This window comes from Lutra lutra, chromosome 2, assembly GCF_902655055.1.
Source record: "Lutra lutra chromosome 2, mLutLut1.2, whole genome shotgun sequence".
In the NCBI taxonomy this organism is placed as follows: Eukaryota; Metazoa; Chordata; class Mammalia; order Carnivora; family Mustelidae; genus Lutra; species Lutra lutra.
In genome coordinates, this window is record NC_062279.1 from 15,349,935 (window position 1) to 15,365,690 (window position 15,756).

Consider the following 15,756-nt stretch of genomic DNA (forward strand, 5'->3'; position numbering starts at 1 on the left):
CCTATCTGGGACATGACCTTGATGAGTGAAGAAGGTAGCTCATCCAAACGTGCAGCCGAGCACCTGGCTCGGGTGAACACTCGAAACAGAAGGCTATTTGATCTTCGGAGTCAGGACCCTTTCAGGGCTTCTTGTGGTTGAAAAGGGAGAAAGTTTTGATCTCCAAGAAGCACGGATGCTTTGCCACCCCTTGTCCCATGGTGGTACTCTCAAGCAGACACAGACAAAGTCAGGCATGATGCCCATTAAAAATTTAACTATATATCATATTCATTTATTATCAATCCACAGGATAATTTGATTGCTACATGAGCTCATAAAAGCTTTTTCACCTTTACAAAATTAAAAAAAAAATGTGCCACAAGGATGTAATAACAACTGCTGATAAACAAGAAAAGGAAATCTTAAAATTATAAATTTGCTGTAGAAAAGATAAAAAACAATTATATTTTCTTTAGAATTTTACCTTGAATAAAATATTCCCCTGTATAAAAAATAAAAAAGCTTGCTCTGGTTAGAATTAGAATATTTTTGTCTTCAAATCTGGGAATTTGCATAATATCTCCATGATAGTTTTCCTTTGTACCGCGTGGCATTCAAGCACAGCAGATTAGATTTTTTCTTTCTTTCTTTCTTTCTTTTTTTTCTTTTAAAGCAGTCTTAAAAATGGGATCTCCGTGGAGAAGCTCCTTTTCTTCTTCTCCTCCTCCTCAGGGATGTGGGACACAGCCTTTGCGGGGAGGAAAAGGAGGAAAGGAACTGGAAGGGATGGGCCGGGAAGCGGGACAAAGGGCCATGGTGGGGAGGTGGGGAGGGGGGCGCTGAATGTGCTGAGAAATAGAGCAAGGTCACAAGAAGAAGGTCTATCTGTAAGTGCTTTAAGATAAGGTGCAGAAGCAGACGGCCGCGTCGCTAGTACTGCCCTATGTACATATTCACAAGAATAAAAAATTCCAGCTAGTTCACATTTTCTCATCCGTTCTGAGGCATCCACTCCACCATGCCGGCCTTGACCGCAGGCAATGCAGCACCTCGCCGCCCGTGTGAGTGTTGGTCCTATGACGTCCTTGAACTTGAGGGAGCAGCCCTGGGAGATCCAGCAGGCTCTAGAGATACGCGTCTACCAATGGGCTGGAGTCCTGAGTTAAGAGAAGCCCCAGTACTGGAGTTGGACACAGCAATCAATGTTCTATTGTCAAGGCTTTTTCCCTTAGATTTATCTAAAATAGGCGTCAGAGAGGAAAAAAATAAAATACAAACAAACAACAAAACAAAGCCAAGAAATCCCAACAACCACTGGGGGAAGTCGAAGGCCTAACAGCTCTTGACGCGGGCCTGGGTGATATCCGATGTCTTCTTGATGACGCTGGCCCGAGTCTCCCGGTCCGGCCGACTGCTGCTGGGCGCTGGGGTCACAGAGGGAGGGAGGGGGAGGTCTGGTAGAGTGGGCCACGAGCTGTTGTAAGGCACCGGACAGCTCTCCTCTTTGATGGTGACCTGGAGGTCAGGTTTGTTGGAAGTCACGAAGGTCGCCATGCTGGGCAGCAGGTAGGTGCTTCGTGTCCCCATGTTGCTGAGGTACTGTTTGCCTTCAATGTTCCTCTTCCGCCAGTGTGGTCGTCCCTTTCAAAGAAAAGAATCAAGAGACATATTTTTTCCTTTGCCTTCTATCAAATGGCTTAAAAAAAAAAGCCTCCTGTTCCCACATGTTGGTGTGTTAACTTGAGTTTCTTAAGAGGCGTGGAATGAACAGAAGTTTAGCGACTTCACGTCCCTCAACCGAGACCCACACCCAGCTGCTCACATCCCAAACAATGGTTTCTCTTCCCTTTTTATCAATTCCCATTAGCTACCTCCCAGAAAAATAGGCAAAACAGTTCTATGAAGGCAGGAAAACAAGGCAGCAAGTTGCTTTCTGGTTCCCCTCTCCTCCGGCCCCCCAGCCTGATCAGGAGGTAGGTGTTAGGTCATCCTGGCTGGTCTGTCATAGAGTCTTGCTTCCTCACTCATGGCCTAGTCCAGTCTTTTGAGTCAATCTGTGCTTTCAGAGAAAGGGAAGTGAGGAGGAACTCAGAGGGCAAATGCCTTCCCACTGTGTTCAAACGGGTACGGATTTAGAGCTCCAACGCGCCAAGCAAACGGGGTCTCAGGGGTGACTTCACTCAAAGAAGGAGCTGGAATTTCTGACCTGGAAGAAACAGGGTTGGAATGTCTGTGAGCAGCTACACTTCCTGTCTTTTCAGAGTTCCTGGACTCCACTTGAAGTGTTTAGTACACCGGGAAATCACGAACTGAAACCACCATCAGTCAGTCTCTCTTTCTCTCTCAAACACAGACACGAAGCAGGCGGTTAGAACCATTTCCTGCCATTGTGTGAGCCCAGCCTGGAGCAGGGGAATGGGAAGCAGGAGACTCTGAATCCGGACTGAACACACACCTAGCCTCTGGGCACGGACCGCCGAGGGAGGGGACCCCTGGTACACGTGGAGATATTTTTGCTGAGCCCTTTCTGACGGTGACTTCTAGTCACTGATGTTGGCCACTCGGCCCTTCTGTTTCTGCTGGTGAATCGGGATGTGTACAGTGGTGAGAATATCAACAATATCACAATGGCTTCACTTCAGTCTCCATTTCCTGCCGTCAAAGCCTCTTTTCCTAAAAGGAACACCTTACTGTCTCTCCTCCCATTCAGCCCCCAAAGCTTAAATGTAGAATTCAAAATCCAAAAGTATGGTCAATTTTCATGTTATGTGTATTTGATGACACCCCCCCCCCACCAACACAAACTCTTCTGGTAGAACCCATGATCGGATATAGAGAAACGTAACCAGCAGCAAGGAACCCGAAGTGGTGGGGTGGGGGGAACGCTTTTCCACAGCGTCTGTTGGAGCCAAGCGGTGGCCGCCATGCTTACCTCGACGCTCTCTTCATCACTGGGCACACTATCGGTAGTTTCGCTTTCTGTTCACAGAGAGAAAAACACAGGGCCATCATTCCTGCCGCTCAAACTGTGGTGAGGCTTAGGCAGTGTTTAAAAAATATATCCACACTTCTTTAAGAAAAGAGAAATGGATCAGTGAACTCATGACCTTCACCCCCTTCATGAGGCTCAATAAACACGTGTACTTGGGAGATGCTAGAGTGGATTTTATTTCTCCAATTTTGGCCGTTCATCGGAGAAAGGTTTTAGAGTCGGGGGTAGCTCCCACTCCGAGGGCCAAGCTGTATCTTCTCACAGCCGCTACCTCCCAGGATTGGGGTGTTGGCCCCCGCGGTACCAATCCGCTCTCTGCTTCCCAGGACCTCTGCTCACCCCCCTTTTCCTCTATCCACACACCCCACGTGTGCTTTCTCTCACTTCACGTCAGTCCCGACTCAGAGCCTTCCTGGATCACCCCCACTTACTTGGATCCCTCCTTCACCTCATATCCCTTTCATACTTCTATTTCGGGTTTATAAAGTTGCCTCTTCCACCCAGGTTACGGTGGTGGACAGATTCTGGGGGGCTCCCATGATCCTCCTCTCCTGGTGTCTACTCACTTGTTGGGACTCCCTCCTCTGGAAGGTAGCTGGGACCTGCGACTCGCTTTGAGGCCACAGAACACAGCGAGCGATGGGATGTTACATTAAGCAACTGAGCCCTGTCTCGTGAGGAGACTTTCTCCCTTGCTGGCTTTGAGGAAATAAGGAGCCATGTTGGGAAGGTTTGCATGACCAAAAACAAAACAAAACAAAACACAACTAAGAGCTGCTTCTGACCAACAGCTGGTAGGAAACCAAGGCTCTCAGTTGGACAACCCACGCCTACGCTCTACCCCAAATCATGTGGGCTTAGAAGTAGACCTCCTCCCTGCCATTCTGCCCTCAGACGAGCTAGCAGCCCCGGACCGCACCTTGACCACAGGTCTGTGCATGCAGTGGGCTGAGCAGAGAACCCCGCTCAGCCATGCCTGCACTCCCGACCCTCAGAAGCTGGGCTGGGATTCATAAATGCGTGTTGTCTGAAGCCACAGAGTTTCTGGTATGTTGTGATGCAGCAATAGATAACTAATTCGCTTATCATCCTGAGCTAGTGTGCCAGCTGAGAGACACAGAACAGCTTCCCTGACTCCACAGAGTGTAGCTTCCTCATCTAAGATGCGAGTATGAACATCTTCCAGAGAGGACTGAGTGATGAGTCCGGGGGAGGATGTGTGGGAAAAGGCCGAGCACAGGGCCTGGCCCACAGCGTACACTCAATGAGCGACAGCACGCCTTCGTCCTGAGCTCATCAGCCTTGCTCAACATTGGCTTTGCACAACAGGCTAGATGAACAGAGTCAAAGTCAGTAGCTAGTGATTACACATCATCTGTACGTCTAATACAAGTTTTTTTTAAATAGAAAAATTTAAGTTAAAATTTTTAATTTTTTAAAATATTTGTCATTTCTTTAAATAAAAAATTGATGGTGGGCAGCTCTTCAGTGTCTACGCAGTGGGAAATGAAAGCACAGAGGGTAGAGAAATACACTGAGCCTTAGGGATCCCTGAGTCTGGGTCCTTCCTCTGCAGACAGGGCCTACAGAGAGCATCACGGGGAACGTTTATAGAGATCCGGGGGCCAGGGCTGTACCCCTGCAGAGATCCTCAGCGGGAAGCAGCTCCTACCGCCACCCCTGCCCCTCATGCAGAAGAGCTCAGGTGCTCTAGCACCTTCTACCTCCTTCCGTCCCAAACCTACGGAGTGGCTGACCTCCAGTCTCCCATCTGGCTGGTGGCACAGCAGGGACCAGACGCCTCGGCCCAGACAGAGCCTTTTCGGCCATTCAGAGCACTAGCCCCATAGGACTTAAAGGTTAAAGAACAAATGGCCAAAGTGAGCCCCAGGGTCATCCCGTCAACAATGAAAACGAGAATGCTGACCATCCTCAGCCACTCTCCAGGGACGTCCCCTGGGCATGAGTGACCCCAGAGGGCCCACTGGGAGCAACCAGCGCTCGGGCCTGGCCTCGCCTCTCCTCAGACCTCCCCAAAGCCTATCTAGCTGGGAGCAACAGCCGCCTGGAGAAGGCTTCGTCTTAGCTGACCATGGCCATGACTATGCTGACGGGCGATAGCAGCCAAGCGCACAGCAAGGTAGAAACCCTGCTCCCCTAACCCTCATGCTGGCCCAGTATCCCAAAGAGGCAGCAATCAGTATGGCCACTCCCAGGAAGAATGAGGAACAGAGATGTTGAAAACCCTGCCAAAGCTGTGGCCTGAGTCAGCACGGAGGACAGAAAACAAAACTGCATGTCCGACTCCAGGGCCCCGGGCACAGAACACAACAGCTCTGCTTCCCGCCGCGCTCCTGCCACCCTGGCTGAAATTTCAAGATCCTCTTTCCATTTTTATGCTTAGCTCTCTCTGTGCCCTAAAGCCAGGGTTCCTCTTCCTCCCATACATGTCTAGACCCTCTTTACTCCTAATTACCTTCCATAAATACCGTCATCTTCTGTTCCTTTTCCCCCTTTGAATAGCAACAAGCAAACAGACGCCAACAGACATGGTGGGGGTAGCAGGGACAGCTGGAAATCCGTGGAAATGAGCAATTACCACCAAGGTTCTGGGATCCAGCCCCAGCCCCAGCCCCAGCTTCGGGAGGAGGTGGAAGGCAGAGCCCGGGCAGGCTGCTTGGTAAGACCCCGCAGAGACCATGAACATGACTGGCATTGCTCACTGCCCTTAAGGACCCAGCTTTCAAAGCTTCAGGGAACCAGTCTGTGACAAAAAAAGACATACATGTTCTGAACTGACATTTTCGGCTAATGCAAATGTTCGTCAAGAGCGTGCCTTCTAAATTAAGATCACCTGCTTTTGGAGTGACTCTGAAGGCTCTCCACATTAGCAAGCTGAGATTTCCAGCTTTCATTGCTTAAAACCATGGTCCTGCATGCCTTTCCCCCTGGAGCATGAGATGCCTCAAGCTCCAGCCTGAGGACTCAAGAGCCTTCTCTCTGGAGTAAGCCTGGCTCTCACAGTGCCCCGACACCACTGGCTCCCGGGGCTTTGCTGGGCATGCACAGACCCGTGTTCCTCTGTTTCTCTGGTTCTCCTTCACTATTGCTGTTCTCAACATCCCTTCCTATATGGAACATGGGTTCACGGCAGCTGCTGCGTCCAGGTCAAGGCCACCGCCGAGTATCACATGCACTATTATTTCATTTTCCCTTTTGAAGAGTTTAGATTTTTTTTTTTTTAATTGGTGGTGAGTACAATGGAATAAAAAGAAACTGCAGTTGCTTCCGTAGCGTGGCATGACTAAGCAGAAAAGCTGGTATGTTAAGTACCTGTAACAGGTACACGAGTAGCTCCGTTTTAACACTGTGGTCCCAGTGTCCCTGAAAATGACTGGTGAGAGGGAAGGGGATCAACCCCGGGACAGGCTGATCTCAGAGGTCCTTCTTCCCGAGCTGTGGTTCTGGGGAGATACTAGTCTTCGCTTCACACGCCCCTTCAGCCCCGTTCTGACTGTTCAACCACCTCAGGAACATTCTGGGGAGGGAGACAGGAGGCTTAGTGTGAAAGCCTTTTTTGCATTCTGACATCCTGGTACATTTTCTGGAACTTGTTCAACAAGTTTTACTAGTAAGATTGGCAAGGATTCCTCTCCCTCAGTCCTTTTCCTCAACTCACTAGAAAGTTCAATCAAAAGGTCCGAATCAGAGGCTTCTTCGTTTCAGAGCACTTTTACCTTTGCCCCACCCAGCAAAAGGCAAGGTTTCTCTGGTTTCCATGGAGATTCAAAGTCTTCATTGCTAACTGCTGGTCAAGAGGCAATCTCCACTCTCTCAGTGACAACAAATTAATCCTTTCTACTACGCTCTCTTCTCCATCCCCTCGCCCAGTCCTCCATAAAAATCCTCCTTGGGCTTTCTTTTATTAAACCATCAATAATCTAGTAAAATCTTGGGGTCAGACACACATCAGTCAAGAGACCACCATGCAGAAGACCTTGAAATAGAAAATGACTGTCCTCTGGAGTTTCCCAAGGCTGGGCTCTGGGATATCTCTCCACAGCATGAAAGTTCTAATAATCCAATGAGAATCTTATGTTGTCTTAACACATCCCATGCAAGTACCTCCACTCAGGGAAACCTCCTCTCTTCTTGCTCACAACTTAGACCATAGAGAAGACGGACTTGCAAAACAGACTGTGGTTTTGTAATACTACTGGATTATACTTCAGTGATCAGTAAGGATTAAAAAAAAAAAATCGCAAACAACAGCCTCCAAATACCAGTTTCCTAAGCAAGTGAATGAAATGGTGAGAGGAAGTTGAAATTCAGTTGAATTTGAGTCCAAACAAAGGAAACTTATCACCAAAAAAAACAAAAAACAAAAAAAACAAAAACAAAAAAAACCACCAAAAAAACACCAAACAAACCAAAAACCAAGCAACAACAACACAAACCAAAAAACAAAAACAAAAAACGAGACAAGCAGTAAGAGGGGTGAATGACAACCCAAAAGCTGCCTTTCCCAGCAGAAGGCTATAAAGTTCCTCGACCAAAAGACCTCAACCAGCCACAGTCCCTAACAGGTAAACTCTGGGTCTGTAAGCTCTGGAAAAGCAGCAGCGATGAAACATCTTGGCTCCAACCAATAAGCCTCACTCCAGAAGGTTCTGGAGAATTCAGACAATGAAAACAAGGGAGAGAACTAAAGGCCAGACTGAAGAGCCAGCCTCCGACAAAACTCCTGCTGCCTGCCAGGCTGGCACTGCGATCCTTCTTTTCTAATCTATGCAAATGTCCTGAAAAGGGTAATGAAATTTTCATCTCTCTCTGCACGGATCAGCTGTTCCTGGGATTCTTCTGCTGAGGCAAAATGCCACTGAGGGCAGAACAGTAAGACGACGTCTTTGCAGAAGCCTCCAGAAGGCTTCAGGAAGGCTCTAACAGATACACAGAGAAGTTGGTTCTGAAGCTCCAACCCTTGGAAAAATTTGAAACAGCCACATGGGTTGGAATAATGCCCACAGCGGCACCATGGAGGAGAAAGTCACATGTTTCCAGCCATAGCTGTGCAAAGTAAGCAAAATAGCCTAGTGTTATCTCAACTGTAAAACGAAGGCATAAACATGCTACTCTGTCCCCTTTGGTGGGTCCTGAAGATGCGGGACGAGGACGTATTCTGTACCACAGAGCCCTGTGCATGTGTATGGGGAAGGGTAACTGGGGAAGGGTTGAGCACAGGCTTCTCGTACCAGCGACATGTAGGGAGTATCACCGTTCCTCTTCGGACATGCTGCCTTACCCACACCGGCCTTAGCTCCCTGATTTTTAAAGAGGGACTAACGATGATACTCAGGCTGATGGGGCACAGCTCCCAGGGCACCATAACCCTGCAGCAAATAGGAGTTTATATCTTGGCAAAGGCCACCAAGGATCTCAAACAGGTAGGGGCTCAAAATGTGAGGACAAAACAACCCGCGACCAGCTTATCCACTTTGACAGATTATAGGCTTCCTGTAGCCAAGAGTCGCTCTCACGTTCCTTCTACGTTCTAGGCAGAGAAGAAAGTCAGGATCTTGACAACCTTAGGCAGAATCAGCCCATCACCAAAGGACAAGCACAGTATGATTCCACTTCCGTGACCAACCCAGAGTAGCCAAATTCATGGAGGCAGAAAGTAGAGTGGGGCGTTGCCAGAGGGTAGGGGGAGGAGAGAGGAGGGAATTGGTGTCTCAAGGGGACAGAGCTTTAGTTGTGTAAGATGAGAAAGTTCTGGAGCTGGACGGTGGTCATGGTTGCACAACAAGGCGAATGCACTTACTGCCACCAAAATGTGCCCTTAAAAATAGCAAAAATGGCAAATTCTGGGCTATGTTCATTTAACCGCAATTTTTTAAAAATCAGCTAAAAATATAGAAAGTTGGTGTTCAGAAAGTTGAAGGTTAGGTCAGTGGTTGACAATTCACAAAGACCCTGTCATTTGAAGCAAACTAATTCTAATACTGACTGTGTGCCAGCCACTGGAGGGGCACCCAAACTAAAGGACACTGTCTGGAGGCACGTAACAGACACTGGGAAGATTCCTGAACATGTACGAGAGTGGACTACAGTTCCTCGGTACAGGGCCTCTGTTTTCTATTTTTAATGTTTGCAAGCAGTAACACTGACTCAGAATTTATATTTCTAATTATAATCGAGTCCCCAGAAAATGAAGCGGAGATTGTGGGAGAGCGTAAAATGACGTAATGGTGGTAGACAAGGGAGCCACCACTTTGTTCTGTGAAGATGCAAGAGCCACCTGAATCCAGTTCTAATCCTAGGACTGCCTGGGTCGATTCCTGGGTCGTTATGTGGTCCTTCCCAGGGGAATCAGAGCCGGGCCCAGGCACCTGGCCTGATGAGAAGCTGCAATGAATTGAAAGAGAAGGGGAAAATAAGTGGGAACTAGTAAACACGGTGGGATGGAATGAGGCTCCGGGTCTCAAGGCTGAGTTCAAGTCCTGACCCAAACACTCACTGGCCACGTGACCTAGGGCACCTGCCTTCACTTCCAAAAATTCTGAAGGAGCTGAAGGAATGGTCTTTGAGGTTCTATCCAGCTTGATCCGACTCAGATTCCACTGAAAATACCCTTCGGGATTTCTGATCATTTATGCAAATAAAATAGACATCGATAAACTACTTCTCCAAAGGAAAATTGTTAGTCTTGCATGAAAATGTTATGAGTGATTGAGTCAAGAAATGCTGTGCCCACAGTCTTCTGAGAACACAAGTACCCAAGAAGATGTTCATGGAGAAAATAAAGCAAGAATAATTCCCAGGATGGAAGAAAGGTTCTTTGCTGTGTGGTAAAGCGGTTGGCCCCACGGGAGGGGCTGCCCCTCCGCCCCTGAACCTTGCTCAGCTCTAAAGGTTCCCTCCGACCCTCTTACCTGCATAGGAAGACACGGGGGAAATCTGCAGAGGGTAGAGCTCACTCATGCTGACCGGCTGTTCGTCACTCTCGGTGGTCACCTCTACAACCTGGCAGATGTCCGGAGGATTGGCGACAATCTCTTGATCTTCGATGTTGCTATCCAGGTGTGACTGTCCTACAACTTCAAAGACAAGACAGCCATAATGCACTGATGCCTGACTCCCTACACTAGCAGGCACTCTCAAGAAAGACAACCTTTCCCCAAAGAGTTGAAGAGTCAGGAATCAAATTCTCAGTCACCATACATCATTGGCCATGAAACTGAAGAACTCAGCCTTAGCTTTGGGTTATTATCTCCAGAGAAACAGTTTTGCCAGGAACCTGGCTCCCCGGGGCCATTTCCAGCATGCTGGCCCATGGCGCTTACATATGGCAATGTCCCAAACCCAATCCGGTCATAGCCAAGCCTGCAGGACCAGAGGTTGCACCCAGAACTAGCCCTAAGGCCAGACAGTGCTTTGAACTTGACCCATTTCTGTCCTCTGCTCTTGCTCTAAAGGAAGCTGCTGTGCTGTGTGCCAGGTCCTGGGTCCAGAGAGACAAAATCAAATCTTACTAAGGAGAAAGGACCACCAGAATGCACTCCATTGTATCATTTCCAGCTGTGGGGGCTCTGTTCATGCTCCCAGTCCTTTCCTATCCTCCAGGCAACGTAACCAGGGGAGGAAATACCAGACAATGGGCCAGAATGCTTGCCCGAGCCTCACACCCGCTAACTAGGACACTGAGAAGATGAATTCCCACCACCTGGTTCTGAATCCTGCCTCAACTTTTTGTTAATTAAACTTTTTAGTCGTTTAGTTCTTTGTAGATTCACATACAATTGGAAGAAATAATAGAGACAGATCCTGGGTGGCCTTCATCCAGTTTCCTCCAATGGAAACATCTTGGAAAACTCTAGCACAGCATCAGGGTACTGACCCTGGTAACATTCTACACATTTTGTTCAAATTTGCCCAGTCTCCCTCATACTCCTGTGTGTGTATGTGTGTGTGTGTGTGTGTGTAGTTAGTTTTATGCAATTTGATCACATATGTCATCTCATGTGTTCACCAGCACAGTCAAATTACAAAACAGATCCATCATCACAAGCATCACCTATACCCACCTTCCGTCAGCCTCTCCTCCCCACCGTCTCCAACCCCTGACATCCACTAATCTGTTACCCAGTTCCATAATTTTTGTCCTTTCAAGGATGTTTCATAAACGAGCTCACCCAGTAACCTTGAGAGAGCAGCTTTTGTCATTCTGCCTAATTCATTGGAAATTCATCCCTCCCGCCGTTGGTTCCTTTCCACGGCTGAGTAATATTCCCCAGTGTGGTTATACCACAGTCTGTTTAACTAGTCAGCTCACTGATGGTCTTCCGGGTCATTTCCATTCTTTGGCTATTACAAATAAGGCTGCCAAGAACATTGGTGTATGGGTTTTGTATAAATGTAAGTTTCCATTTCTCTGGGATCAAGGCCCAAGAGTGCTGGATCACATGCTAACTTCACGTTTCCTTTTATAAAAAACCGCCAGACTATTGCTTGGCGTGGCTACACTGTTTCACACTCCCGGCAATGTATGGATGACCCGAGTCACGCACATTCTCACCAGCTTTTGGTGTGGTCACTATTTCCCTACTTTGGCCACTCTGAAACCTCTCAGACTTTTCACTGTAGTGGTATCTCACTGTTGTGTTAATCTGAAAGCCCTTAATGCCCTCCCCTACTTTCAAACAGAACTGACCTTATACTTTGTTGGCAACGGACTGAATCCTTGAAAACTGGCACCGATAAACAAATGGAAACAACAAAGCAATCACAATGTTTCCCCAAGGGCCTCAAAATACTTGGCCACCATAATCATTGTTTTACTCAGGCCTGTGTAAGTTATTTTAACATTTCGCCCCGGAGAATGACAGGCAAGCCATCCTAATCCTTTTATCAATGAAGAAGCTCAGGCACAGAGAGGTAGATTAACTTCCCCAAAGTCACACAGCTCAAGTCCTGAGTAGGGCTCCTCATCCCTCCCGCTTTCTTGACCATCAGGTTAGGCTAAAAGGCCACCACGTCCCTATCTTCTTGAGAAGTCTGCCATCGTGGACAAGTTCTTGTCTTAACCATTCAGTATTAATTGCTCCAGTGTTTTTGTTTATAAATGAGTTCCTGTTTTAATTGCTTTTTGGAGAGAGATGAAATGACTAGCACGAGGTAAAGAGAACATGACCTGATTCTATTCAGAGAAGCCTTGAGAGGGGAGTGAGAATTCTCAGGTTCTGGAATGAAGAGAGGGAAGGCACCCAAGAGGCTGGGGGAAGGAGATGTGGGGATGTGCTAACCGTCCACAGAGCCACAGCACTTCCTCAGAGAGGAAGGGAAATGGAGTGTTGTTCAGGTTCTCCTGGGGTGCAGGGGGATACAACTAAAGAAAAGGCAGACAGGCTGTAAGTGGCAGGTAGTCTCCCAAATTCTTTTTTTTTTTTTTTTAAAGATTTTATTTTTATTTATTTGAGAGAGACAGTGAGAGAGAGCATGAGCGAGGAGAAGGTCAGAGAGAGAAGCAGACTCCCCGTGGAGCTGGGAGCCCGATGCGGGACTCGATCCTGGGACTCCGGGATCATGACCTGAGCCGAAGGCAGTCGTCCAACCAACTGAGCCACCCAGGCGTCCCAGTCTCCCAAATTCTTATTTTATCCCTTAGACTATCCTACTTGAACACGAAGAGCATCAGTTATACTGTTCACCAGACCCAGACTGAGCGGAGACACTGATCTCTCTCAAGTCTCTTCTACCTCTTCTCCCATGGAAGATAAAATGGCAGGAAAACAAGATTTCCCAAGTCCTATAAGCAGCTGGCGGATAGAAAGCAAACAGGGTGTGCATACGTGTGTCTGAGGAGGGCTTGGCGACAAGCGACACCCTGCCCACTGAGGCGACTGAGGTCTTCTATAAACTCGATTTAAATCAAAGCCGCTCTCACTTGCAACCCTCTAAAATTCACTTCTCTTTTGCCCTGTCATTCCAAGTAGACCACAAGCGAGCCAGGAGCACACATAATGGCAGCAACTCAAGTGTCTTCATATCCTCACAGCCCCTTGCTCTGACCAGGAAGTCTCTCCCTCGCTGCTTCTCCTCACAGTGCCCAACTCAGCCAGTCATTCAACTCATGGGACATTTACTGAGCACCTACTTTGTGAGGGACATTGTTGTCAAGTATGAGGAGGGGCAGAGCACCATCAACCCAGTCAAGGGCCTGGTTTGTGAGAACTCTGGTGGGGCTCTGGGCCAGCAAAGAATGCTCTAGAAGTTAAGTTTAGGACAGTTGTGAAAAGAAGCAGAAGGGAAGGGGGCCAGGGAGAGGCCACATGAAAAGAGTTGAGAAAGTGATTTTTTTCCAGTCTGAGGACTCAGAGGCTTCACTGAGGCAGGAGCACATGGGCTGGAGGGGGGGGCAGTGAGCAACAGGCAGTATTCAGAATGCCTCTGCTTTCTCTTCTCCTGACCACCCCAGAACAGAAGGACTTCTCCTTCCAGAGCGCCTCTCCCTCACTGTCCCCAGTGCTCAGCTGAAACTACAACGTGACACAAACTTGTTCCACTTCTTGACTTTCTGCCTCATCGCAAGTTAATTCTGTATCTCTTCCTGTAACTTTTTACTTGTGTGCCTCATCTCCCAACCAAGCCTCGGCTCCTGAGAGAGTTGAAAAGCGGGATTAGAACCTTCTGTACCAAGTCCCAGCACAGGCTCATGGCCTCTGCCTCAAGCAGCCCATGAAGCTCTGCTAAACAGACCGACCTGAGCCCAAGTCCTGCAGGAGGTCACGGCCACATGAAGACACGTGTAACAATGAAAGCTTCCTAGTGAATTTCAAGACTGCTGGCAAGGGGGTTTTTCAGAACCTAGAGGAAGTGATGGAAACAGAGGGGGCCAGAATAGCCAGAAACTGGGGGCAAGAGGAGGAAATGTTTCGGGGGGGAGGTGATCAAATGTCCTGGGTCTTAAACATAGTGGTGGTTACACAACTGAGTGCTTCTGTCAAAATTCACAGAACAGTACACTGAAAGGGGTTCATTTTAGTCTATTTCATGTAACATCTGAAACATCATGGGGGGCCCAACTCATAAGCGGCAAGCCCAAAGGAGCAAGGACTTGCCAACATCTGAGATGCTCTCTGGATGCTCTATAGGCACTAGCCCTAATCATCTGACCGATCTCTCTCTCTCATGAGTTTCCTGAACCACCAGCCTTTGCCCCGAGTGACAACACAGACAGCAACACTGACTCCTGACAGTCAAAAAGACACACACATCGCAAGCCATCAGCAATCTGCTATAGTGATTCAAGTCAGAACGGACACTGTGTGGGGCACCTGGGTGGCTGAGTCATTAAGCATCTGCCTTCGGCTCAGGTCATGATCTCAGGGTCCTGGGATGGAGCCCCGCGTCGGGCTCCCTGCTCAGCGGGGAGCCTGCTTCTCCCTCTGCCTGCTGCTTCTCCTGTTTGTGCCCTCTCTATCTCCCCCACTTTCAAATAATAAATAAAATTTTTTTTTTTTTAAATGGCACCATGCAGGGCACCCGAGTACCCTGACTGATAATTAAGGGTAACAAAACCAAACACTTCCTGAGCACTTACCTTTGCCTTTCCCACTCTCCCCTGACCTCCCACCTTTGAAGGCTCCACAACCCCACAGGGAGGGTACAATGATCACCCCCATTCTAGATATGAGGAAAGGCATCGTGGAGAGTTAAATTTTAATTCAAGGTCAGAGGGCCCGTAAGTGGCAGAACCAGGAATCAAATTCCACTCTCCCTGACTGTGGCTCAGCTCCAATGCTCTGCCGGGTGGTCTCCCCCAATCAAAAGGGCTCAGCAGGTTCCCACCGGGCTGCTCCCACCTTTCTAAGCCCATCTGAGGCTAAAAACTGACGACTCTCACCTTCATGAGACTCGGGGCTCATAACCAGTAGGGAAATTGCTTTTTCAGCAGCTCTGTACTGGGTGCTGAGGAAATTCTCTAATGGTTGGAGGGGCTAGGAATCCACTAGAGCTTCTCCAGCACATTGGGTCAGCCCATCAGGAAAAGAGTCACCCACAGGAATGCAGTTTTATCTGGACCTAGTTGCTGAGAATTGCAACAATATTATTCATGGCTGCTTACTGATGTACCAGTTTGGTTCCTTAAAAGGTCATTCTGACTTTATGAACAATTGCTGACTTAGTGTGGGCCTCCACCAGAGAGAGCCGTTGCCGCCCCATGCCCCACAGAAAGCTCTCGGAGCAGAGACTATTAGAAATGAAGACACAGGGCTCTGGAAGAGGGGAGTGGGGTGGTCCGACCACTTTATAGCTAAAGAAAGTCGAAGCCCAGAGAGGCCAGCCAGACTGCCAAGGTCACCCAGGTCGCTGTAGGGGTCAGCATAAAGCTTATCAGCGGGCATACAAAATCATGCTATCCACGGTACTGTGGAGAGAAATTTCTCCTTGATCCTATCCGAAAGTTCGAGAATTGAAACTGTTAATATTAGTGCTGACGATGCAGCACAGACGAGGCTACCCTTCCTACTCAAATATATTTCAATATAATTTTGATAATATCATAATCATAATATTATTTTGCCACCTTCTAACTACACAGTGATTTTCCCACTATGCTCATTTTGTGCTCCCAACAGCCCTGGGAAGTAGGTAAGATCAGTATTATTATTACTTCTGTCTTATATTTCAGGAAGTCGAGTCTCAGAGAGGCTAGGGAGTTTGCCCAAGATCATGTGTAAGTAAAAAAATTGTGGGAGTAGGTCTAGAGACTATGTCTTGTG

General features: G+C 48.1%; 1 protein-coding gene across 4 annotated transcripts in view; it reads right to left on the reverse strand.

Moving 5' to 3' along the window:
• Nucleotides 1-245: 245 nt before the first annotated feature.
• Nucleotides 246-15,756, reverse strand: part of IRF2 (interferon regulatory factor 2) — an 83,143-nt gene continuing 67,632 nt past the window's right edge. For all 4 annotated transcript variants that reach the window (XM_047714682.1, XM_047714685.1, XM_047714684.1 and 1 more), the window contains 3 exons: nucleotides 9,907-10,071; nucleotides 2,915-2,961; nucleotides 246-1,623 (listed from right to left, as the gene is read on the reverse strand). In XM_047714682.1, coding sequence (XP_047570638.1) covers nucleotides 1,315-1,623; nucleotides 2,915-2,961; nucleotides 9,907-10,071 — 521 coding nt within the window. In that variant the 3' untranslated portion in view covers nucleotides 246-1,314. The remainder of the gene's footprint in view (nucleotides 1,624-2,914; nucleotides 2,962-9,906; nucleotides 10,072-15,756) is intronic.